The sequence below is a fragment of the Rhamphochromis longiceps genome, linkage group LG23 (genome assembly GCF_057381845.1).
Source record: "Rhamphochromis longiceps isolate RC_006_pf linkage group LG23, R_longiceps_female_GT1.1, whole genome shotgun sequence".
Classification (NCBI taxonomy): Eukaryota; Metazoa; Chordata; class Actinopteri; order Cichliformes; family Cichlidae; genus Rhamphochromis; species Rhamphochromis longiceps.
The window spans coordinates 38994338-39018698 of record NC_140578.1 but is presented as its reverse complement, the minus strand read 5'-3'; the positions used below and the strand labels follow the sequence as shown (position 1 = coordinate 39018698).

Genomic DNA, 24361 nt, shown 5'->3' with positions numbered 1-24361 from the left:
ATAGATACACCATAAGTTCATCGATGACTTTGACTATCAGTCAAGTTTTCCAGAAATCTTGTGCAATAATTGTGACCTAGGTTTTTAAAATTGACACTGTGGCAGACCACCAGGTGGCTCCACTCTCTCCCAGGGTGAAGGGAAGTGAGGGGGTGAAGGTTTAGGCGTTTTCTATGTTCAGTTGTGTAAAGCAGTGATTAAAGTTGGAGGGGAAAATTGAGATCTCTTACATACCTCCACAACACCATAAATTAATCTACTAGAAGGCTAAGGGATAGTGCAAGTGGCATAATATTAATGCCCACTAGAAAATGAGCATTCAAACAGGGTGTTTGTGTTGCATTTAAAACCAAATCCTGATCTTTTCTTGAAACTTACCAAGTAGTTTGGTGCTGAAACATAATGAATCAGCGCAAACGAAAGTAAATTGCAAAAATAATACGGAACCATAAAACTAGTGAAGCTCAAACTGTGGTTTCATGTGAATATCCTGCCATCAAAAAAAACTTTGTGTTATGTCTTTTTTCTCATTGACACCATTTTCAGGTCACTACAACTTGTCCAAGTTTGGAGATTTCCATTGCTAGGACACCACAGGTGAAAGTCTGTCTCCATAAAATCTGTTAACTTTAGGTTAAACAAATCTATTTATGTGTTTGCATTTTCTTGTTTAAGTTTATTTTCATTTTTTAATGTGTTCCAGCTGTTTTCTTGTGCTTATGCAGACAAACAAGCGTCACAAACACAAACCAGTGGATTAAATTTTGTGATGATTGCACAAGCAGCTCTGGCACTATGTTGATTGATATATTCCTCATGAGAGATAATGGTAGAATATTCTCTTAAAAAGGCAGCCTGGATTCATTATTGCAACTCATTTTAAATAAATTGCGCATAAATTGCGCAATTGCCATAAACCCCCCAGGAATTACATCTTCCGCACTGGCTAGAAATATTCTGGGAGTGTGTATTATCTAATTTTGAATGTATCCTGTCAGGACAAACATTTCCACGGAACAACAGTCCTGTCCTCCCAGTAGCTTTGAGCATGCTCTGATGGAGGTGGTATGGAGATGAAAGCTAAAGCAATGCACAGCTAGTACTCAGAATACTTTACATCCCTCCTTTCTCCCCCTCATTGGCCCTCAGGACAGAGTATGGTGATTTAGGACAAGTGGGTTGGTCTGTTGATAGAGGCCTCTAGATTGAATCCAGACCCATGCTGTCGTCACTTTGTGTGTGCAAGTGTGTGTGTGTGTGTGTGTGTGGTTTTGGTCTATGTTGAGTGATCAATTCCCCTTAAAAACAACTTTTTGGTGTGTTTTTTTTCACTGCCGGATGAAGATCGTCTCTAGAGTTTAAATGTGGTCTGAAAACCCTTGACAAGATATAATTTGTAAGTCGTTTTTGTTTGTAAGTGATTTCTCTATTTACCTCCTGAGTGAAGGGATCCACGGTGCTGTCTTTTTCTCTTTCTGTCTCACACACACACACATTCCCCAGTTCTGAAGTCATCCCCTGGAGCCTCTTTGTGCAACTCCTGCTGTAAATTCGTTTATGTGTGCCCAGGTTTTTACCCCCACCCGCTCCCCTTTCTCTCTCACACCTTCATCCTTGCAGCTGAAACTAAAGGTGAAAGATCAGCATCTGAAAGAAAGAGAGAAAAAACCTTAAGAACAACATGTAATTAACAATCAAAGTGGTGATTGTGGACTGAGTTTTTCACGTTTTTTTTTCTTGTGCTGTTGTAGTCGATAACTTTTTTCATTTCCTGTATATATTTTAGCTAGATTTGTAAGTATGCAGTATTATTTTAGTTGATTTCTTTTCCTAAAGTCATGTTTGTATTTTATTTTCAGCTAAATGTTTTTCTCAAACTTTCTTTTGTACTCACTCTAACAGCCGTGGAAAATGGCTGCCGGTCCCTTAGCCTGGTTTTGCTGGAGGTTTCTTCCTGGTAAAGGGGAGTTTTTCCTTTCCACTGTCGCCAAAGTGCTTGCTCAAAGAGAATCATTTGATTGTTGGTGTTTTCTTTTGTCTTTTTGTATCATTGCAGGGTCTTTACCCTACAATGTAAAGCCCCTTGAGGAAACTGTTGTTGTGATTTGATGTTATATAAATAAAAGTGAACTTAATTGAGCTTTTAGTAAAGTAAATCACCTTAAATGACACAGCTGGTGTTGCATGATGTGTAACTGACACATATATTTGCAAACTAATAACATAATACATGTAAAAAATGAAAAGAGAAGAAAACTAAAGATAAATTTAAGAAATATGGAAATAAATAGAGTTTGTTAACATATATATAAAAAATAAAAAAAAAAACACCCAGCACGCCCCTGCGGGCGGTTTAGCCTTCAAGCTCGGGTCCTCTACCAGAGGCCTGGGAGCTTGAGGGTCCTGCGCAGTATCTTAGCTGTTCCCAGGACTGCGCTCTTCTGGACAGAGATCTTCGATGTTATTCCCGGGATCTGCTGGAGCCACTCGCCTAGCTTGGGAGTCACCGCACCTAGTGCTCCGATTACCACGGGGACCACCGTTACCTTCACCCTCCACATCCTCTCGAGCTCTTCTCTGAGCCCTTGGTATTTCTCCAGCTTCTCGTGTTCCTTCTTCCTGATATTGCTGTCATTTGGAACCGCTACATCGATCACTATGGCCGTCTTCTTCTGTTTGTCTACCACCACTATGTCCGGTTGGTTAGCCACCACCATTTTGTCCGTCTGTATCTGGAAGTCCCACAGGATCTTAGCTCGGTCATTCTCCACCACCCTTGGGGGCATCTCCTAGGGCTGGGCGATATATCGAGTTTTTTAAAAATATCGATATATTTTCATACGAGATATAAGATGTGACAATATCGTTTATATTGATATAGTCTATGTTATGTTATAATTATACTTGTGGAGCCGCAGGTTTGCCTCTCTTTCGTCCACTTTTGTCTCTACGCAACGTTACTCGGCCTCGCCTCTCCTTCACTGAACACAACTCCGCCTCCCCCATAGCTTCACCTGCAGGCAATGACAAGATGAAAGCGGAAAATCTCCGTTAGCGAGTTACCGTGCGTGGGGCTGGACGGCGTCAACATGTTAGCGAGCTAACCGCGCTAACGACATGCAGCCCGGAGGGGCTGCACGGCCTAAAATCCTATCATTTTCTCAAAAATCGACAGTGCGCCTTATGTATTAATTCTGGTTGTGCTTACTGACCGCGAACCGATTTTATGTGGTACACAGCGCTCAGCAATCTGTCAAAAAATGTTTTAATATGACTTTGCTAAGCTACGGAGCTGCACCGCTTGATGGATTGTCGGAGGATTACGGCTACCGAGGAGGAGCCTCGCGGAGTGATACGTACTGTGTGTGTATAAGGACCACAAATGGCACCTGTTCAGAGACGTGGTGCAGCTGTGAAATCTGTCTCTTTGTTATTATGCTCAGCGTCTATTAGTTTACATTTTGACTGCACAATTGTGAGCTTTTTGTTATGCACAAAAACAACATTGTTTTCTTTTATTTATGGACCATGATTATTTAATAAATGCTGATAATTTATTTTTGAGTAATTTCTTCATGTACATCTACGCTGTATGTAAATAAAAGTGCCCGTGTGACATCTGGGACACAGTGTGACTAAGAACTCTCTTTTTGTTCTTAACTTATGGCTTTAAAAAAAAAAAAATCGAGATATATATCTTATATCGCCATCCAGCTAAAAAATATCGAGATATGAATTTTGGGTCATATCGCCCAGCCCTAGCATCTCCCATTTTGACCTTGGGACTTCCAGGTTATACTCGGCACAGATGTTCCTGTACACTATGCCGGCCACTTGGTTATGGCGTTCCATGTATGCCTTGCCTGCTAGCATCTTGCACCCTGCTGTTATGTGCTGGATTGTCTCTGGGGCATCTTTACACAGTAGTGATGGGATTTCCGGCTCTTTTTAGAGATCTGGCTCTTTCGGTTCGGCTCACTAAAAAGAGCCAGCTCTTTCGGCTCCGAACCGGCTCTTCAGGTTGTTTTGTTGCTTTAATAATTTATTATTAACAATAATATAAAATTATGCACAAAAGGAATTACTAACGTAAAAACAAGTGGTTTTATTTATATATGTTTATATATAAATATATGCGGTGGCCCCTAGAGACAAAACACGTACAAACTCCAAAACACATTTCTAGCATTAACTGAACTTCCAAAGCAGAGCTACTAGATCACTTAAATTACACAATTGAAAGCATGTGTGTATTTGTTTGTGTATTTATACACAGGCACTCATATATATATATTCAAATAATTTAAAAAAAAGTTCATTTACCTGTTATTACCTGTTATTTTCTACGTAGCACTTTTAATTCTTATCCCTACTTTTATTTTTTCATGTCTATTTAAGTGCTATTTATGACACTATGTTTGCACTGAAGCACCGCAGCAATTTCCTAATGTTGTAAACCTGCTCAACATTTGGCAATAAACCCCTTTCTGATTCTGATTCTGATTACCACACACCAAATCCGGTCGTTGGTACTTGCTGGCTTGTGTAGCCACAAGATAACAAAGGCTCAACACTGCGCCCAGCATCCTGGAGCACTTCTGTTGTCTTTTGTACATGTTTTGAGTTTTTATGTGCTTCTGAGTTTGTACGTGTTTTTACGTGTTTTGGAGTTTGTACATGCTTCAGAGTTCGTACGTGATTTGAAGTTTGTATGTGCTTTGTCTCTAGGGGCCACCGTAAATATACTTTTATTTATTCACTCCACATAAAATGTAATAAATAAATCATATAATACAAAAATCAACTATTCACATTTCAACTTTTAACTATTTAAATTTTCAGCTTTTTCCTTTCACAAATTTAAAGTGAAAAGAACACAAAACACTGCAAACCACAACACAATTAAATATAAATTATAATATGAAAACTAAAAGAACATGCATATTCTCTGTCATATGGACCTGCATGAATAAACTTTCTCAATCCTTTATCATCTGCAACCGAAAATAGTTGTGGATGATTACTATACCTTTCTAATGTTGTTGTCCCTGCCTCTCTTTCTCTCTCTCTGGCTCTGTTCCTGTGCTACTGAGTGTAACTACCGCCCCTCCCCCCTCTGCCCAGCGTAAAGCACAAGGCTCGCGTGCAGAGTGAAACGGAAAAAAAGTGCGAGAGAGAGAGGCTGAGAGAAAGAAAAAAAAAAATAACCCACGTGACGGCTCGCGATAAGGAGCCGGCTCTAAGAGCCATTTCGTTCGCGAACGACCCATCACTATTACACAGCCTGGTGTGATAGACCCCAGCCTCTATGGATCTTGTACTCAGAGCTTGTTCTTGTGCTGCCATGATTAGTGCCTCTGTGCTGTCTTTCAGTCCAGCTTTGTCCAGCCACTGGTAGGATTTCTGGATATCAGCCACCTCCTCTATCTGCCGGTGGTACATACCCTGCAGGGGCCTGTCCTTCCATGATGGTTCCTCGTCTCCCTCCTCTTTCTTGGGTTTCTGCTGCCTGAGGTATTCACTGAGCACTCGGTCAGTTGGGGCCATCTTCCCAATGTATTCTTGGATGTTCATTGTCTCATCCTGGACTGTGGTGCTGACACTCACCAGTCCCTGGCCCCCTTCCTTCCGCTTAGCGTACAGCCTCAGGGTGCTGAACTTGGGGTGAAACCCTCCATGCATGGTAAGGAGCTTTCTTGTCTTTATGTCAGTGGCTTCTATCTCCTCCTTTGGCCAGCCTATTACCCCAGCAGGGTACCTGATCACGGGCAGGGCGTACGTGTTGATGGCCCGGATCTTGTTCTTACCATTCAGCTGACTCCTCAGGACTTGCCTGACCCTCTGCAGGTACTTGGTGGTTGCAGTTTTTCTAGCGGCCTCTTCATGGTTCCCATTCACCTGCGGGATCCCCAGGTACTTGTAACTGTCCTCTATGTCTGCAATGTTGCCTTCTGGTAGTTCAATCCCCTCAGTTCTGACTACCTTCCCTCTCTTTGTTACCATTCGACTACACTTCTCCAGTCCGAACGACATTCCAATGTCATTGCTGTATAGCCTGGTAGTGTGGATCAGTGAATCGATGTCTCGTTCACTCTTGGCATACAGCTTGATGTCATCCATGTACAGGAGGTGGCTGACAACTGCTCCATTCCGTAGTCAGTATCCGTAGCCAGTCTTGTTACTGATCTCTCTGAGGGGGTTCAGGCCTATGCAGAACAGCAGTGGGGACAGAGTATCTCCTTGGTAGATCCCGCACTTGATGGTGACTTGTGCTATGGGCTTGGAGTTGGCCTCCAGTGTTGTACGCCACATCCCCATTGAGTTCCTGATGAAGGCTCTTAGGGTCCTGTTGATCTTGTACAATTCTAAGTATATATATCTATAGATATATAGATATATATATATATATATCGCTGTCCTGCAGGTTTTCGATATCACCCTGGGTCAACACACCTGAATCAAATGATTAATTCCCTAACAGCCTTAGGCTTCTGGAGAACTTCAAGACATGTTGAGGAGGTAATTTAACCATTTAAATCAGCTGTGTTGGATCAAGGACACATCTAAAACCTGCAGGGCGCTGGCCTGGAGTTGGAAATCCCTGGTTTATGTGTAGCTCTCTTGAGGGCCAATCTTAGCATTCCAGCACCTTCATTCATTGGCCTGTTGCATGACCCAATATCAGCCAAGTTATAGCTGTTGGGCAGAAGGCCTCACATTTTGACTGTAGAATACTTTGGTATACAGAGGAGGTCATGGAAGACTCAGTGACTGCAAGTTGCTCAAGTCCTGTGGCTACAAAACAAGCCCAAATCATCATACTTCCACCACCGTGCTTGAGAGTTGTGTCTGGTATTTGCCAGTTGTGAATTTAATAAGTGCCAAACATTAACTTTGGTCTAGTACATTACGACATTATCATGAACTTCCACACCTAACATGCTAACTGAGGCCTGAGAAGTCTGAGATATCTGAGCTGTTGGGGTTTTTAAAATTTTGCATTACACAGTCTGACCTTTGGCTGAATTTGGCGGGATGTCCACTCTTGGGAAGATTGTGACATCATGTTAACACACACCTGATCTGTTAAAAACCATGTTTTTTTTTATTATTTTGGCTTGATTCATTTAAATTATTAGACTTCACAGAGGCATATTTATTTGTGACTAAATTTTAATCAGTTGATATTGTATTTATAGCTGAAGTCCATTTAGTTTATGCAGATCAATCAAAGAATGCAGGCTGAAGGTCCTTCCTCATTTGCTTCAGTTTATATACATAACGTGCATGAAATATCCTCTGCTTTTAAACCTGTTTTTACCCAGCATCCACAGAATGAGGCGATGCAAATGCCTTTATCGTGTGACATCTATTTTGTGAGTGTTTATTAAACAGATCGAGGCCTCACAGGATTTTCTCTCTCTTATACTGGATCGTCTTAAAGCACTTTAACAGAACACTTTCCACTTAATGGAGTGATTTCACAACTCAGGCATTCAGGCTTTTGGAGGGAGGGCTCTGCTCCTCCTGAAATAAACAATGTAAACATGAACTTTTGCAGTTTGCAAAGCCATAAACCATATAGAACTGGAATTATAGTCCGGCCTCATGTTCTCTCTGTAAAATATTCAATTGCATATTGCATTCAATGTTTTTTGGGTTGTTTTTTTTTTTTTTTTTTACTGTTTTGGTGTTTAATTTGCTTGAGAATAGGCATACAAAATCACAACATAAGTATAAATCACTGAAAATAATCCTCGCCGTCTGTTCTCACACCCCAAAATTTCAAGCCGTTTCTTCTCGAGATCGACTTTTAATCGCTGAGACATTACACATCAACAAAAACACACCGAGCCAAATTCAACAGTGGAAAATCTGGAGCGTGCTTTGAAGGTGATATATAATCACCTGCAGCCTCATTTTCAGCATCCTTTTAACAGTTTAATGATGATACGAGGAGCGATGGTCGGCTCAGGGGGGACGTGTAGAGTCAGGCTTTGCTCTACAGTGTCCTTCGTGAACAATTTAATCTTGTTCTAACATGCAGCAGTAAACTGAGCCCCACCAACTCACACTGTGCATACATACATTAATGTCCATCTATTTCTGCTCTCCTCGCTTTTCTTCTTCCCCTTTGCACTGCCTCTCCTTTAGCATCTATCACAGGCTCAGTGCATTTTTGTGTGTGAGCCACAGGACCACTGAAATAACATTTTACGAGATAATAGGCTCCTCCTTCAGGGCCATTAAACACAACTGTGGTGCTAAAGACTGAACTTCCCTTCGTTAAAATGTGTTAGATCGTATAGTTCACCTGTAAATCTTTGCCCCTCCTTTAATCGTGTACATTATTATCAAGAATCTAGTCTGATATTTTATAAATATTCAATTTTATTTTCTTCCTGCGTGGGTTTTCTGACACATTCTGGATGAAGACATTAAACACACACCCACACATATACACCAGGGCCTTCTTGCAAATCAAAGGCCTTTCTGTTTGGAGTTCCTCCCACACTATTGGCCTAAGTAATCATTCTAAATGACTAAATTCACGAAAGGTGTGAATGTGTGCGTAAATTGTTGTCTTTGTGTATGCGTGACAGACTGGTAACCTGTTCAGGGTGTACCCCGCCTCTTGCCCTGTGACCTTAAGTAACCCTGAAATGGATAAGCAAAAGAAAATGGACAAATAAAATAAAAGAGACAGAAGGCAACAATGTTACTAATTCTTAGTAGTAATGCTAAATATATATATATATATATATATATATATATATATATATATATATAAACTAGCAATTTAACTAGTTTAGGTTAGGTGTACTTAAGTTACATAAAGATTAAACTAACAAAAAAGGGGATATGATGATTTATGAACATAAAAATACGTGGGCAGAGTTTGACCATAGACTGTATCTAAACAATGTAAACACGGCCATAGCAACTGCTACACTTTTAAGCTGTAACATGATTTATTCATTTATTTGAGCAAGAAATTGCAGTATTTTCATCGAGAAGGTGGAGTGTGGATTTAGCAACTATTGCTATCTATCTTTGTTAGCAAGCCGCTTCAATAGCTGCTATATGTCAAGCTAAATAGTGCTAACTACTAGCAGATTCTCTCAGCTACACCTGATAATGCCACATAGTTGATTTGTCAGATTGTTGCATCAGATGCCGTTCGTGACAAAACCACAACCTTTCATGCGTTGGCAAATCTTTAAACTGCTAAGCTATGAAGACACTAAATAACAGACTAATGAAATACTAACACCAAGAACAATAATAGGCCATATTATTTGTCCCACAGTTGCATGAAATGCTATGGCTGAAAAGTCCAGTTTGCTGACCACACAAACTATCTGCACTGTCAAACTGGCCATTTAAAAGAAAAAAAAAATCTCCCCTATAACGTTATTATAGAAGAAGACATAAGCTCCTGATTGACTCACTTTTGCAGCTGCCCTCAAGTAGCCGTTAAAGGAACTGTGGTGCTAATGTTATGGGACTTCTCCTTTGGTTTATAGCAACTTTTGAAATATTTGTATTACAGATTTATCAGTGAGGGAGAGCATCCAGTGTTAATTTTAGCAACCTTAAAGGGGCAGTCGGAGCTTTTATTTGCAAAACAAAACACCTTTTTTTTTTTAAACACTGAGTCACTTGTTTAGTCATTTTTGGTAAGCAAGTCTCCTGCCAGGAGTACTTACAGCTGCAGTTTAAATGACTAAAACCTGACCAAACGTTTGAATTAGAACATTTGCCTATCAAAAAGTCATTCACTTATGGCGCTCCTTTTGTGTTCTTGGTGCTCGTCAACATTCCAAACACAAGAGATTTTACAGATAGAAATGTGCATCTACCTGCGTTATGCATGCCAGGATAGGCTTCAGCGACTCTGCAACTCTGACTCAGGACACGTCACAAAAAAAAGACACACAGCACAAATCATAAGGTGAAATTTCATCAGCTACACGCACAAATAAAGTTCATTAAAAAAAAAGTGCAAATATGTGAATGAAAAACCACACTGCTGATTTCATTTAATCCAAAGATGATTAACTTGTCGTAAACAATAAACACATCTCATTCAAAACCTTGTGGAGAAGATCTGATAAGCAGGAGTCTATTGTCTGCAAGAGCATGTGTTTTTTTAGCTGGTAACTTTATATCAGTGCAGTGTCTTGATGATTCTTGTGTGAGATACAAAGTATATTGTACACCACAGCACCTGCTTTAAGGCTGAGTCAGTCTTCGGGAGTTAAGGAATCTGTTATCTGCTGATTTTAAAGTGAGTGCTCCTATGAACTCCTCGGCATTCTTTAAAAGGTACTATCTGATAAGAGAGGAATCCAGTTTCTCATTTTTCCTACCAACCCGTTCACACGTTCTGTATATAAGATTAGAAAACAGATATTTCTCAATAACACCTACAGAGCAGCGCAAATATGTTTTATTAACTCTTGCTAAGGGTTTGTTTATGAGCGCTTTGATAAAACCTCACTGTGCTCTTTTTGTTTCGCTTTACTTACTTTGATATCTATTACTAGCCTTGATAGACTGTATATAAAAGATGGAGTTAGCTGTTGGGTTTAAAAAGCAAAGCCAGTGCAGAAGTGCTTTTATTGTGCATTCTTTACATGGCCAGCAGAGAGGGAGTCTTAGACGTCTGTGGCTTCCAAGACTGTGTTTTTATTACCTTTCCAAGCATGTTAACTTTTTTCATTTATTGTTTCAAGGACTTTTTAATTTTGCGTTACTTTGTTTTTCTTTTTAGTTTTCAGCTACATTGTAAAAATACTATAAAAATACAGACATTCCATACACTAATTTTCAGGGTTTTAAGACAATTTAATGCTGTAAGTGCTGATGCCACTGAGGGAAAAATGAATATAAATAGCACACTATTGGATATAGCTATGGTAGATTACAATACTTTTTCATTAGTGAGTGCAAAGACTCATGGGAATATGAACGTTTATTACAAATCACTGATTTAAACCTTTTGATGGTTTAATATTTTTCTCATTTGGACTCTGATAAGGATGTATGAGGGACTTTCCAGTGTATGTGTGACGAGAACAGTGTTAACATTCAGCCAGCATCATTTCTAGTGGCTAGATTCCATTTTTTAATGGTTTAATCTGAAACTGCATCAAAGCTGATAGACTGCTGTGGTTTAAAAAAAACACACCAGCCTAAATTCACAGTGAATGGATGACAGCCATATACAGTAAATTGGACTTAGATATGGTAAAGGCAGCCATAAAGTTGTTTTTGGACTATTTTGAAGCTGCAATGCTAATGTTTTGGATGCTGTCATTTTGGTTTTTGGAAGCTAGCAGTTACCTTATACTGATGATGTCATGATCCTGGGTCCTTTTGACCCAGCGTTTTGTGTTTTCTCTTCTTGCGATTTTGGTTCTGTTCTTCCTCTGTTTAGTGTTTACTCTGTTCTGCCCGTGTGTTCCTGTATCTAGTCCGCGTTTCTTAGTTTGTGTCCTTTCATGTGTAAGTTCCTGTTTTATTGTGAAGGTCTGCGTCTTATGTGAGTGTTTTCAGTTTGCCTCCCTAGTCTCGTCACATTAATCACTCCCAGCTGTGTTCCCCACCTGTGTGTAATCTCCCTGTGTTCTCTGAGTGTATTTAAGTTGTGTCTTCAGTCATAGTAGTTGCTGGTTCGCCTGTGTTGTTTCCCCTCGGTCTCCCTGCATCTCTCCATGTGTATTTCTCTGGACCTCCCTGCATCTCTCCATGTGTATTTCTCTGGACCTCCCTGCATCTTCGTTTCTGGTTTGTTTTGTTAGTTTTACCCAGTTTAGGTTCAAGTTTCATGTTCCCAGTGCCTTTGTTGTTTGTATTTCCTTCGTTAATAAATACTCACCTGCACCAGAGCTGCCGCGTCCTGGTCCTAAATAATTCCACACGGCTTGCCCCGGCAAACCGTGACAGATGAACGGTTGGAGTTCCAAGTTAGCAGCTAACGCTATCTAGCAGGGTTAGCGATCTGCACTCAAAATACTTATGGGTTCAATTTTAGTATAATAAAATCCTAGAATTTAATTTACCAAAACTGAAGCACAGTCTTCTGGGATGATCTGTAGCACAAAGAAAGCCATCATATTAGTTATAATGATCAGCTAAAAATACTCCAAATGCACAAACAGTGCACACACAAAGTGCAGAAATCCAGTTTAATGTCAAAATACGTTTTGTGCTCTTTACTGCTGTAAAGTTGGACGTTTTGACGTGGGAGTCTTTGGGGACTGACTCCTTTTTGGAACCAGCCCCAAGTGGCCATTAGAGGAACTGCAACTGTTGCCACTCGAGCGTAATAATGTAACTCTTCCACATCGGAGGTTGACCCTTGGTGAGGATATGCTGTTACATTTTACAGTAGTAAGCTATTTGTGGATATTGCTGCAGAAATACTACAACAGAACCAGGGCAATCAAACAGCTGCCACTATTATACTGCAAATTGTGTTTTCCGAATAAAACAGTACTCTTGACATAACTTTCCTGTAATTTAACAGTGAGAATTTTCCCCTAAACACATCTGGCTTCCAAAAACTAAGTCTGGCAATGGACAAAATGCTCACACCAGTGCTTCACAACAGGACTTTATAAACAATGGATGACGTCATGGTGGCTACATCTATCGTTCATGCAGAGTCTGAGGCAGTATTCCTGTAACATCATTTTACAAGTAAGCTGACAGGAAGCAACGGGTTACACACTGACGCATGTAAACAGGAGGATTCAAAGAGGCCTGACAAATGTTAATAAAGTAGACTGAGTTGGTTAAACATGTCTACCAAGTGAATTGATGGAACAATAACAGCAGATACTACAGGATGCAAGTGGAGTAGTTTTGACACAGATTGCTCAACGCTGGTTCCACATTAAGTATTTCACAAACTTATTTGAAATACACCAGCGGGGAGGGTGGAGAGGGGGTTTGGTGGCAGGGCGTAGGGGCACTTGCCTTTCATGGTCTCTCTTGAAAGCATATTTGCAAAGGGGAAAGCTCATAAACAAAAATTACTACCAAGTGTTACAATGGAAGCACTCGATCACAGTTTCAGCTCTGCGGTTCATCTGTTACACTCTCGCCTCTGTGATTTATTTCTTTTAGTAATTAGGCTTACAGCGAGCTATTTGTCAATGCTGGAAGAAATGTTGCATCTTTGACATGCCAACTTTCCCTAAAGGAGTTTGTTTTTAGCTTGACCAACAAGTTGATTTGTTTTGTTTGTTTTAATTTTCCAGTGAGGATGGCAGAAATGAATCTGCTGTCAGGAGATTTTTTTTTTTTTAATTATTATTATTATTTGTTATGATTCAACTTTTATCAAAAAACAGTGAAGTTTTGCTGGGGAGTATTCTGCCAGCCTGATTGCAACAGCACGTATAGCTCCATATTATGAGCTATCCACAAAGAAAACCCTCCCAGTATGGGGTTTCTTCAGTCAAATCTTATAAACTGTGGAGCTCCATTTGTGGGTCACTGACATGAAAACATTTGTTCTACCCTGCTGTTGATAATCAAAAGCTTTTGCACTGCTGGTCCTCCTTCTTCAGAGCCCCGCCCATCCTTTGCTTTTCTCTCTCCGGCTTTAAGCATCGAGTACCCAGAAAAACGCTGAATAGACCGGAAAGAGGCGACTTTGTGATCAAAATAAAAGCACATATATGGTTCTCATGAGTTAAAAGTCAATGTACTGGTATAGTATAAGCTTGCCTGTGTAGTTATTGTGTTTTTTTCCCCCTTTGATTTGGAGTTATGATTTATTTATATAGCACATAACATTATGGGCAAACTCAATGTGCTTAACACAAAAGATAAAAACATAAAAAAGCTGTGTAGGTTTACTTCGCTTTAAGACAGGGATTAACATAGAAACACGTTTCTCCAGTCAACAAATGAACTGCAGTTTGTTTAGTTTGTTTCTGGTAATACAGTATCCGTAGGCCAGGGTTAAGTCTTAGTTTGAAAAACTACGCCGGAAGTATCAGTTAGTAGCGTTGCCAGCTTGATGTAGGTCTCTGCTCGCTGTCTCGCTTCTCTTCGCTCTGGTTCAGCATCTGTCTTCACAACAGTTTGCGGGGCGCGCAGTATGGATCCGTTACGCGTTACGCGCTATGGTGTCCCTTCTGGCACAGAGCGTTTCCTGACACGCGCTTTTCACTGCTGTGGAAATTCTTAAAAGGGGTTCTGTTGTGACTCGCAGTCTCCAAACTTCCAACATCTTTCGCTGTCTTTTAATGTGAGAAGAAGCAGAGCGCACAAGTGACCTGCGGACACATTTCCTGACGCGCACAGACACTTTTCTTTTTTGGAGGGGGAGACTTGGGATATCATTTACTGAAGCTGCATTATTTACTATATGTGGATAATTATTCGGGACGATGGGAGACTCCGTGTTCTTCGACAGGCAGAATTCCTATCTTGTAAGTACCCCCCCTCAGGTTTATTAGCCGTGGATTAATGACAGCGACTGGAGCGTGCACTGAGACTCGAGGGCTTACATCTTGTAGTTTCTGCGCGCATGCCTGATAAAGATGTTCATTTCCTGCACGATGCAGTTGTGTATCGATATGAAGCCTCTCTCTCTTTCCTCATATCTGAGATCATGCATTAAAAAAGAGTGCCACGGAGAATTACCGTTATTTTATCAGCAGCCACTCAAAGCCAAATTAAAGCCCAATTCTGCACCAGCTTTTAGAGCTTTCACCTCATAAACGTCACTCAGTCGGTGTGAATCAGAAATCTGAACCTAAGCAGAGCAAAGGGGCCTCAACATGCCAAAGAAAAAAAAGAAAAAGAGAGAGAAAAAACTTCCTGTGATGGAACTTTTTTAAGTGGCATGTGGTGCGCAGAGCGCGTACATATGCACACACGCACACAAGACCACACATGCTTCCTGGTTTTTGAAAAGCAAGTCAGAAAGACAGAAACCTGTTGCCAGCTCGCTGTGGAGAGCCACAGGTGTTGTGTTTGACATTCTACACCTCGAAGAGCCGTGGCCCAAATGAAGGCAAAACACACAGATATGGGTCAAGGCCGTGTGGAGCGGTGTGGGCTGCTGTGAGAACTGCACCTTCAAAAATGTTTCCATCAGCGGTTTTTTTGTTGTTTTTTTTGTTCCTCAGTTTGTGTTTGACGTGTGTTTGACAGATTTCTGAATTCTGAAGATCGCCAGAAGGTCTGGTGAAGCAGCCACTTGGGTTGCTTTGCAGAACAGGTTCATTTTAACTGGATCGGTTTTTGCTGTAGACACCGATTCCTCAGCCACCCTTTCTCCTGCCATCTGCTGCCCTGTCTCATCTCAAGTGGTGAGGAATCCTCCGCTGACTGCTCCAGCGGTCCGCCTGCTCGTTTATGAGCAGTGTTTCTGTGGCTAGAAGCCCTCATAACGCTCAGAGCGCTGATTGGAAAACAATACAATTTTCTTTGGCTCGGCTGGCCATCGCGCTGTGGTCTGGATCGGTGCTTTGTAGCAGGCCCGTGTGGTGTGAATGCCATCAACACATGGCCCACAGTTACGTGCCTAAAATTCACCCAGCAGAGGCCAATGAGGCTTTGGTGCAGTGACCAGATAGTTAAAGTGGCTGCCGTCTGTCTAGAGAAATGAAATCTGATGTAACTGGATTTGTATTTGTTTATTGAAATTGTGGTCTGCATCTGTGAGCCCAATAATAAATGGCTGAAAATCATACCGAAAGCCCTCAGAATGACTGCTCTGATTGGAGCAACACAAACAGCTTTTAATAATTGTAAAGCCACAATAAGGGGACAGCATCTTTAAAGTCATATTGATGGCTTAAGTTCTTGTTTGGATAAAAACAAAAAAACAATAGTAGTGCCCAAAAGAATGTGATCCACAGTACAAGCATCTAACATGACTTTCCTACCACCCTTAGGGTCAGGGTGAAGAGCTCAGTAAGTGGCATTCCTATTGAAGTTGCATTCCGACTGAATGCCACCCTGTGGACGTTTTCCAGTTGAGTACAACTGGGAGGAGATCAAAGGCAGAGCAAGAGGAAGTGAAGAAATGTTTATCCTATAGATTTGATGTCTTTTTGATTTTTGATGTTGAGCACAGGGAAGCTCGTCACAACATAACACTCATAATATAGCAGAGTGTTTCTCCTGAGTCTTCTTTACTTAGACTCAAACAGTAAACTTAAGACAGTTATCACATTAAGCTAAAGTGGTATCAAGTAAGAAAAGTTAATAATGCTAGCTAGTAAGGTTATTAAATCCATAAGGCAACTTAAAGATTGTGGCTTATGTTTAGAAATACAAATTTATTCAGTGTTTAGACTTAGTATGGTAACCTTGCACATTACCATTTTCCAAAGGTAGTTACAACCCGTTGGTTGTCCCAAACCCAAAGATAATTCTTAAGCAGTTAAGTTTCGTGTCATTTTTTTTTAAATAAATGGCGCTTAATCATGTAAATCCTACATATTAACCTGTTTTCTTGTCGGTTTTGACCGTTAGGGGCACTATGTAATCAGTAAGCCTTGACTCAGAAGAGTAGATGATAGTTTCTCATTAATTAAAAGCCACCACTGAAGGAAATGTTTGTCCGGTAAAGACTACATATGCTAAGTGGCACTGGAATGTCAGAGTTTCTTGTAAAAATAGCTTCGTCTTTTGCCTCGACATTGTTGCAGTTCTTTTATTTTTATTTTTCACTTCAGCTTGTGCATGAGTATGTGGGTTCACTGAGGCTGTATGGACACATCTGGCATAGTTTCTCTAGATGTTCTACACTTAATAAAAGCAAAAATAAGCAAGTTTCGGAGTTGGGCACAAGAAGTTGAAGTGAAATTCATTCAGACAGGATGTATTGATTGTTAACATTTTAAGTCTTTCATTCGGAAACTTGGACATTGCTGTATTACAAAAAGCAGCCGGTAAAGGCATAAGAATTACATCCTGACAGTGTATCACAACCAAATACAAGTGAGTGTTCAGCCAGGATGTGCACTGTCGGCTCATAAATCGTAAACGCTTGGTATGATATGATATGACAAAGAAGTAATTCCAGATGAAATTGAACTTGTATTAATGGGGGCATTATGCCTCTTCAAGCTGCTTCTTACATGCTGCTGATAAACAAATCTGTTATTTTTTTTGTTCATGCCAGACTAGATAGATGGGAGGAAATTGTTTTGTAGATGTAGATTACAGGTTTTACGTGGTATTATGAGGATTATAACAATGATACACAGGCAACCCTTTTAGTCAACATAGGCAAGATTCATCACCCACAAAGACTCTAAAAATGTTAAGAGGAACAAATCACTCTTGATGTAATGGTTTATCAGCACTGAAAAAGGAAAAATACACAGCTGAGCTGCTTAAATACACAGCTGAGCTGCATAAAAGCTTTCTATCTTTAAGACAGCACTGCGTCTAACTTTCCTTCCGGCCCTGCTAGTTGTCTTTTAGGTGTTACTACTAAACTGCTAGATCCCATCTTATCGCTTAACATTTTTTAGTCCGGATAACAGGATAAACATGAATGTATATTAAATATTGATGTTGTAATTGTTAAAAAAAAATAACCAGGCTTTCTTAAGTTCTCAGTCAGTGCTTGCTAAGCTATTTGTATTGTGTTACAATTACTTGACTTTTTATTTGTGAAGTGTTATACTTCACACCTGCAGAGGTCGCCAGTTTCGCTGTGGTTTGTAAAGGAAGGGGCTTCCAACCAATTTTCAGCCAGTAGGAAGAGAAACATAAACCCCACATGACGCTACTGATGCTAGCTAATGAGCTAAGAGCACCATTTTTTTTGGTCAGGAATGCATTTTAAATTGTCTTCTTAACTGTCGAAGATTGATGTTTGGTCAGACGGTCAACAAGTTATAAATGGTAGCACAATGCGGCAGCTAGCATAACGTTTCAGGTTTAAAATGCATCTTTATTTCTAACTAGTGTGAAGTATAGGAATTCACATACTACACTAATAGGCATGTCACGATATCAGAAAGTTAGAAGTTATAGCATTAGTTATTTTACGCTAGTTTAAGCATGCATGTAATGTTGCAAATATTTTAACCTACAAAACATAGTTGATTTCATAAAAACAATATCAGCTGTCACTTTTGCCATCTTCCCCATGTCGTTTTTCCAGTGTCCTTCTTTGGCATTAATAATCACCTAGAACAGTTGTAGGGATGTGTTTCAGCAGTTAAAAGTATTGTTGATATTATTTCAAGTGGCATCCCTACTAGGAGGTATACATTTTAGATTTACATTACATTTATATTTTACAAAGTGTACTATTTGGAATTATATTAACAGAAGCAGGAACATTAAGATACATGTCAACAATGCTAACAGTCTATGATTATGCTATTTTGTGAGTTAGTTATGCTATTTTGTGAGTTAGTTATGCTATTTTGTCTAAGTGAGTTAGACTAGTCATTATATAACATTAAAATTATGTAAAACTGAAATTGGTAGAGGTTGTTGATATTTTTTTAACCTAGTTCATTAAAAGAAACACTGGACAAATTACCATCTTGACCTTAAACTCAACAGCCACACCGTAAAAACAAAATCCTAAAAAAACAGTAATATTCCGGCAGCTGGGGCGCCAAAATAATACCAGAACAGAAATAACAGAAAATAACTTTCTCATGAAAATACGGTTATTTTCAGTAATGACAATACAGTTTGTTGCCCTAATTTTACATGGGATTTTGCTTTTCTCAAGTGCTTTTAAACATTAAATTAGGAACATTTTAATGTGATTAAACAATGAAATTACCTATAAACAAGGTCAATGAATGCAGCAATATGAATAATAATACTTAAATGTACAGAAATATACAGTTAACGGTTGGTTTAAATAATAATGGATTGCATTCATATCGCGCTTTTTGAGACCCTCAAAGCGCTTAACAATTCCACTTTATAATTCCCCTCTGGCCATCACCAGTAGGTGGTAGGTGAAGTGTCTTGCTTAAGGACACAACTACCGAGAGTGTCCGAGCCAGGGCTGGAACCGGCAACTTTCTGATTACAAGGCAAAACTGCCAACTCCTGAGCCACGATTGCCCTAAACAACAACAACAACAACAATAATTATTTGATGTAAAAAAAGTTTATAAGAATCATTTTATGTATTTTTCCATAGCATTACATTTGAGTTTAACAGTTCAATCTTTCAAATAACGGACAAATATTTGTGAAATTATGATACATTTGTGAATGTATTTTAACAATATAAATATGCATATGTACAGACAAATACATGTAAAAAACAAGAAAATTATGTTTTATTACATTTACAGTGATTTTACGTTAATTTACATTTGAAATGTAAAATCAGTCTATTTATGTGAATTTAATGATATTCTAGAAAAACAGTACAAAACTGTAAAATACACAGTAAAATACTTGTATGTTACAATTGTTTTTACAGTGCATATTATGGTGGTCCCCTAACTCGAGGACATTTTAGTAGATTAAAGTAAGTGAGATCTAACAGTCTAATGCTATTCTATCCAACAGTTAATATAATTAACTGGTTATTTCTTGTCTCACACTCTTAAATGTCGTTGAACAAGTTGAATAAAAGAATCAGTGGTCACTGAATCAGCTTTTGGAGCCAAAATGTTTGTTCAGTCCACTAGACTAGTTCAGTCATTTATTTAGCAACCACAGTGATTGAACACATAGGCTCAAACAGGACAATCAAGTCGTGTGTGCCACATCAGAAGATTAGTGTCTGTTTTGGTTTATTTAACCTACTTCTGTTGGGTTTGGCCCTATCAGTTCAATATTCCATGACAAGCTACAGGACTGGTGGGTTTAACTGATTAAACTTTGTTAATGACTTGTGAGTTTAGCTGTGGGTCATGTGCACCATGAAGCACTACGTTGTCTGGATGTCATATCGTAGCAACGGAGAAGTGAAGGAACAAGGAAGTGTCAGAACACGAGTTTGAGTGAGCTAATCTTGGACAACAGCCAGTTGTAGCGCCAATAGTTTGCCAGTAGTCCAATAATGATTGTCTTTGTCTTGAATCTTTTTTTGTATTTGCAAGTGTTAGCAAGCGATTACAAGTTTTCCTCTTTAAGAAGGCCACAATTCAGATGAGGGGGTATTTTTAGAGTCAGAAGTCTTGATATAGTGAAGAAAGATCCAGGAAGTCTTGTTTTATTTTAATTAACTATACTTTAAGGTAGCAGCTCTTGAGTTACACTGAGAAGTACAAGGGCAGACAGAGCACAACTCAAAGGAAGCATTGATTAAATGATTGATGAGACTCCTGCATTAGCTTTTTAGTCTTAAACTCTTTGTGTCACTGATCAAATAAAAAAAAACAAAACGCTACATCTTCCTCAAACCACCCAGAAATACTTGTCAGCCTCAGACTGCTTAGACATCCTCCCTCTTCTTTTGTATTCAGCTCCTCTCCTCATTTTCCTGCGTGCCATTGTTTTCAGGAACTTGAAATTCTTCTTTCACCTCCTCCCTCCACCTCTCCTCCTCTAATTTAGAAATGCTGGGAGCAAACATTTTTATAGCACTCTTCTTACCTGCCGATGTGTGACCTTGTTCTATCTTGGAAAGTTTGTTTGCTTTAGTCCGCTGCCACTGCCACTCCCAGTACAAATAGCCTTGGGAGGCACAAGCTTTTAACAATGCCAATTGCAAAAGGTCAATTGCAAAATAAAGAGGCTTTTTTGCAGATTGGGTGTTTGGACGAATGGCATCAACTATCCGTGCAGCTCCTTACTCATCAGCAGAGTGTGTCTATTTACTTTGATCACAAGTTTTCCAAAGCACACCCCAATCCAGACGGAAAACTTAGCGGGAGTGGAGGTTTTGTTCACGGGAGTGCACTTGGTAAGAATGCACTGAGTCGTTGGCTAAATTTGCACTTTTGAAGCAATAGTTTGCCAATCAAAGCTATGTGAAGGTCTTGTTGACCTCTTGTAAAGTAAGTCATGAGTTGACACTGCACATGCTCAATAGCATGGCACCTTGTGGGACTTTTGCACGGATATGGCAAGTGTAGAACAGTTGCAGCGTGGCAGGAAAAAGAAAACCCACAAAGGCAAAAAAGAAAAAAGAAAAAAATGGCCTCTGTGCGTTCCATTGCTGTCACTTTTGGCTCGTCATGACAACACTGTCAGTCCCTCGTTTTTCTTCCTAGACCCATCAGGGAAAGGCACTTGTTTTATTATCAACAGCGAAAGAGAAGTCCGCCCTCCACTAAAAGTCTTGTCTTTTTATGGAGACGTCGAAGGCTGAGCGGAGGAAAGCAGAGTGGAGGAAACACAGAGGAGAAAGTTCTGGCGAGATCTGATCCAATGTTTGGAGGCAGATGTGCTCGGAGAGGCAGGAGTCTGTCTCTGAAGCTGGATAAAATATGTGCTCTAGATGTTTTAAGGAGTTTGATTTACCACTCCTGCTTGCCTTTTTCATTAGCTGATCCAGAGGTGTGTCTTTGTTCAGCCCGACCTAAGGGACTTGGCCAGTAGGCTCCAGTAAAGGTTAGGCACGTTTCCTGGTTGTTTGCGCACAAATCCGCCAGTGTATGTTGTCCGTCATCGTGTTGCTGTGTGAAAGTGAAGAAGCATTACATCATAGTTTGGGAATTTTAAAGAATCCCAGCAGTATGTTGCTACGAGATGGCGTAATGAGCTGGAATCAAGGGAGAACTTATCCTGGGTTTCAAGTTTTGAGATGTTTTCATACACACAAAGCAGAGCTGAATTCTAAATATTAACAGATTGTGCTGCCCCACTGAGAAATCCCTACTTATGTTTTCAACACCTCAGACAGCTGTTGCTCTCTGGATAACCTAAAGGAGTTGGCTCTGCCAAAAAGCTGTTAAGTCTCCTTGCTTTGCACTTTCTAGCATCAATAATAGTGAATTTGTGTCGCATAGCAATCTGATGAGAAAAGTAAATGCTTGCAGACTTGAGGTTACATGGAAAAAAGTGACCCTTACTGCTTACATGGGGTTAAAAATACAATTTAAAGTCAATAAGTAATAAAGGTAAAACTAAGGCTACTGTTGAGTCATTCTATCGAGCATGAAGTCTTGTTTTGCTGCTTCAGTGTGTTGCTGAAGGTTAAAGGGCATGGGGGGAAAGTGTGTCTGTGGGTGTTTTTCCTTTAACAAGGTACATCTGCTTTTCTCCTACAAAAATGCTCATGTACCAATCGGTTCCATGCTGTATACAACATGACCTCACAGGGGAAGTCTTAGATTAGATAAAAGAAAATTCCATGAGTCACATAGTTCATTAATTAAAAAGATCAAATTATCATTCACATGATGGGCATCCGACTCAGCATCACATTTACTGATGAGAGCCAAAGTCCTGATGTCACATTTAGTCTAGCTGAGTCTTAACTACCTCAGTACAGTTGTTCACTGAGGTTTTTGTGCTCCACGTTCTCTTTCAGGACACAAATAAGTCCCTACAACAGCAACTATTTCCTTTCTTTACATTTTTCCAGCATTACTAAGTGTACCATGTTATTTGTGGCATTGTGAAAAATAATTTCCAAGTGGTCCAGCAACCAAAGATTGCTGATATATCTGCGGATGTATGTGAAGCTTACGCCCCAATCACTGAAATCTAGAGATCAATTGGCGACCCCTTGGTAACCACAGGTCACTAGGGTTGGCAAGTGGTTGCTGGTATTTGCTTTGGAGCTTTAGCAATCAATTTCAAAGATTTCAGTCTTTGAGACCTGTAGACCAGTCAGTGGCTACAGAAAAAATATATTTTCCCTAGTTTATGCGCGGTGCTGTAATTTATATTGAAGATAACAACTTGTCTGCAAACACTTGCCAACTATTTGCAGAGCACTTTTCTGTTTAGTGCCACAGCTTTTTCAAGTTTCACCACCACTCGACCAATAATTTGCCATTGCTTGCACAAGTTGGAATCTTCCATGCAAACTACCAGGAACTGCACCGATCTGCTGAAGGCCAAAGTAACTGCTGGGAGGTGTTTAGTGCAGCATTCTCTTTTTGACCTTTTTTATCAAGCAACAGCCATCATCCTTCAGCAACCATTCATCAACCAGTTGGGGAATACACATTTTTCCCTAGTGACTGGAGGTGGCCAAGGGTGTCACCACCCAATCTCTAGGCCTGTATGACTGAACCTTGCCTAGCATGGGCTCCAGGATAGATAGTTGGCTTACAAATTTTGTAGGAACCGAAGGTGATGGCTTCCAGATGATGCTTAACATCGACCATATAGTGCCAGGTCCCCCACGGCTATGAACTCTGCAGCCAGCAATATTCACAGTCAGCCACAGTTCAGATAAAAACAGCTGAAGTACATTGACCAACTCTATTAGAGGCATTAAGAGCCTATAAAATGTAACCAGCAACAATCTTGGACATTTTGGAAATTGTGTTAATTTACCAAGTACAAGGTAGTAAAAACAGAGTGTTGACTATATCTTTATAAAAAAAAGCGGCAGGTGCTGTGCACAAAACAAGCAAACCTTTTTCTTTGCACTGCTAACAATGCCTTAAGTTTTTGAGACTAAGAATAGAATAGCCCTTTATTGTCATTGTACATGAACACGAAATTGTGGGTGCTCCACAATCCAAAGGTAGGTCTGATTTAGAACTGTGGTACCCAAAATGCCTCATTCTTGGTGATGTAAAAAGGTAAAACTGGGACCTATAACTAGGTGGTGATTCTTTTGCTTTTCTGTTCAATGCAAGGTTGGAAAAATTGTATGTATTTATGATAATAATGGCAATCTAGATGAGAGGGAACTAGTCAGTCATTCACCTTCCATCAGAATGAAAAAACTCAATAGTATGTGCTATTGCTAAAGCGTCAAAGCAAGATAGGATAAACAAGATAATGTCTTGCTATATCTGTACATTACAATCAGTTGCATAGTAACACAGTACAGAATACGCAGCAGCTGCAAAGGGCTGTTTTAAAGACAGCTCATCAAGATCTTACTATAAACGAGTGTGAACAAGTAGCTTCAAGGTGAAAAGCAGCCTAGCTTTACGTACAGTAAGCTGCCTCATTCTCAGTCTGTCGTGTGGTGAAAGCTGCCTGTCATATTACCAGTGTGTGAGTCTACGTGACCTGCCATCATGTGCACATTCAATTGATCATCACCAGCTTTGTCATCAGTCAGATGCTGAGTCAGATGGACTGATAGCATCAAATCGAGAGGTGGAAATCTGGTGACATCTCAGAGATTCTCCCTAAAGGAAATCATCTTCATCTGCCAAGATGGTGCCAAGAATAACACACAGATTTTTGTGACGTTAATAACGCACATTTGGCGCATGCTTGCGTGGGGTGTGGGCATCCATGTGTCGCT

The 24361-nt window shown here is 39.9% G+C and overlaps 1 protein-coding gene across 3 annotated transcripts in view; it reads left to right on the top strand.

The window, feature by feature from the left end:
- The window catches only part of LOC146642537 (rho GTPase-activating protein 6-like), a 130790-nt gene that overhangs the window by 64102 nt on the left and 42327 nt on the right, over positions 1 to 24361 (top strand). The window contains exon 1 of one of the 3 annotated variants that reach the window (XM_085398382.1): positions 14087 to 14453. The exons of the other annotated variants lie outside the window; for them this stretch is intronic. Within the exon in view, the coding sequence (XP_085254508.1) occupies positions 14412 to 14453 (42 nt within the window). The 5' untranslated portion in view covers positions 14087 to 14411. Of the gene's footprint in view, positions 1 to 14086; positions 14454 to 24361 lie in introns of those variants that run through there. 3 annotated transcript variants of the gene reach the window in all.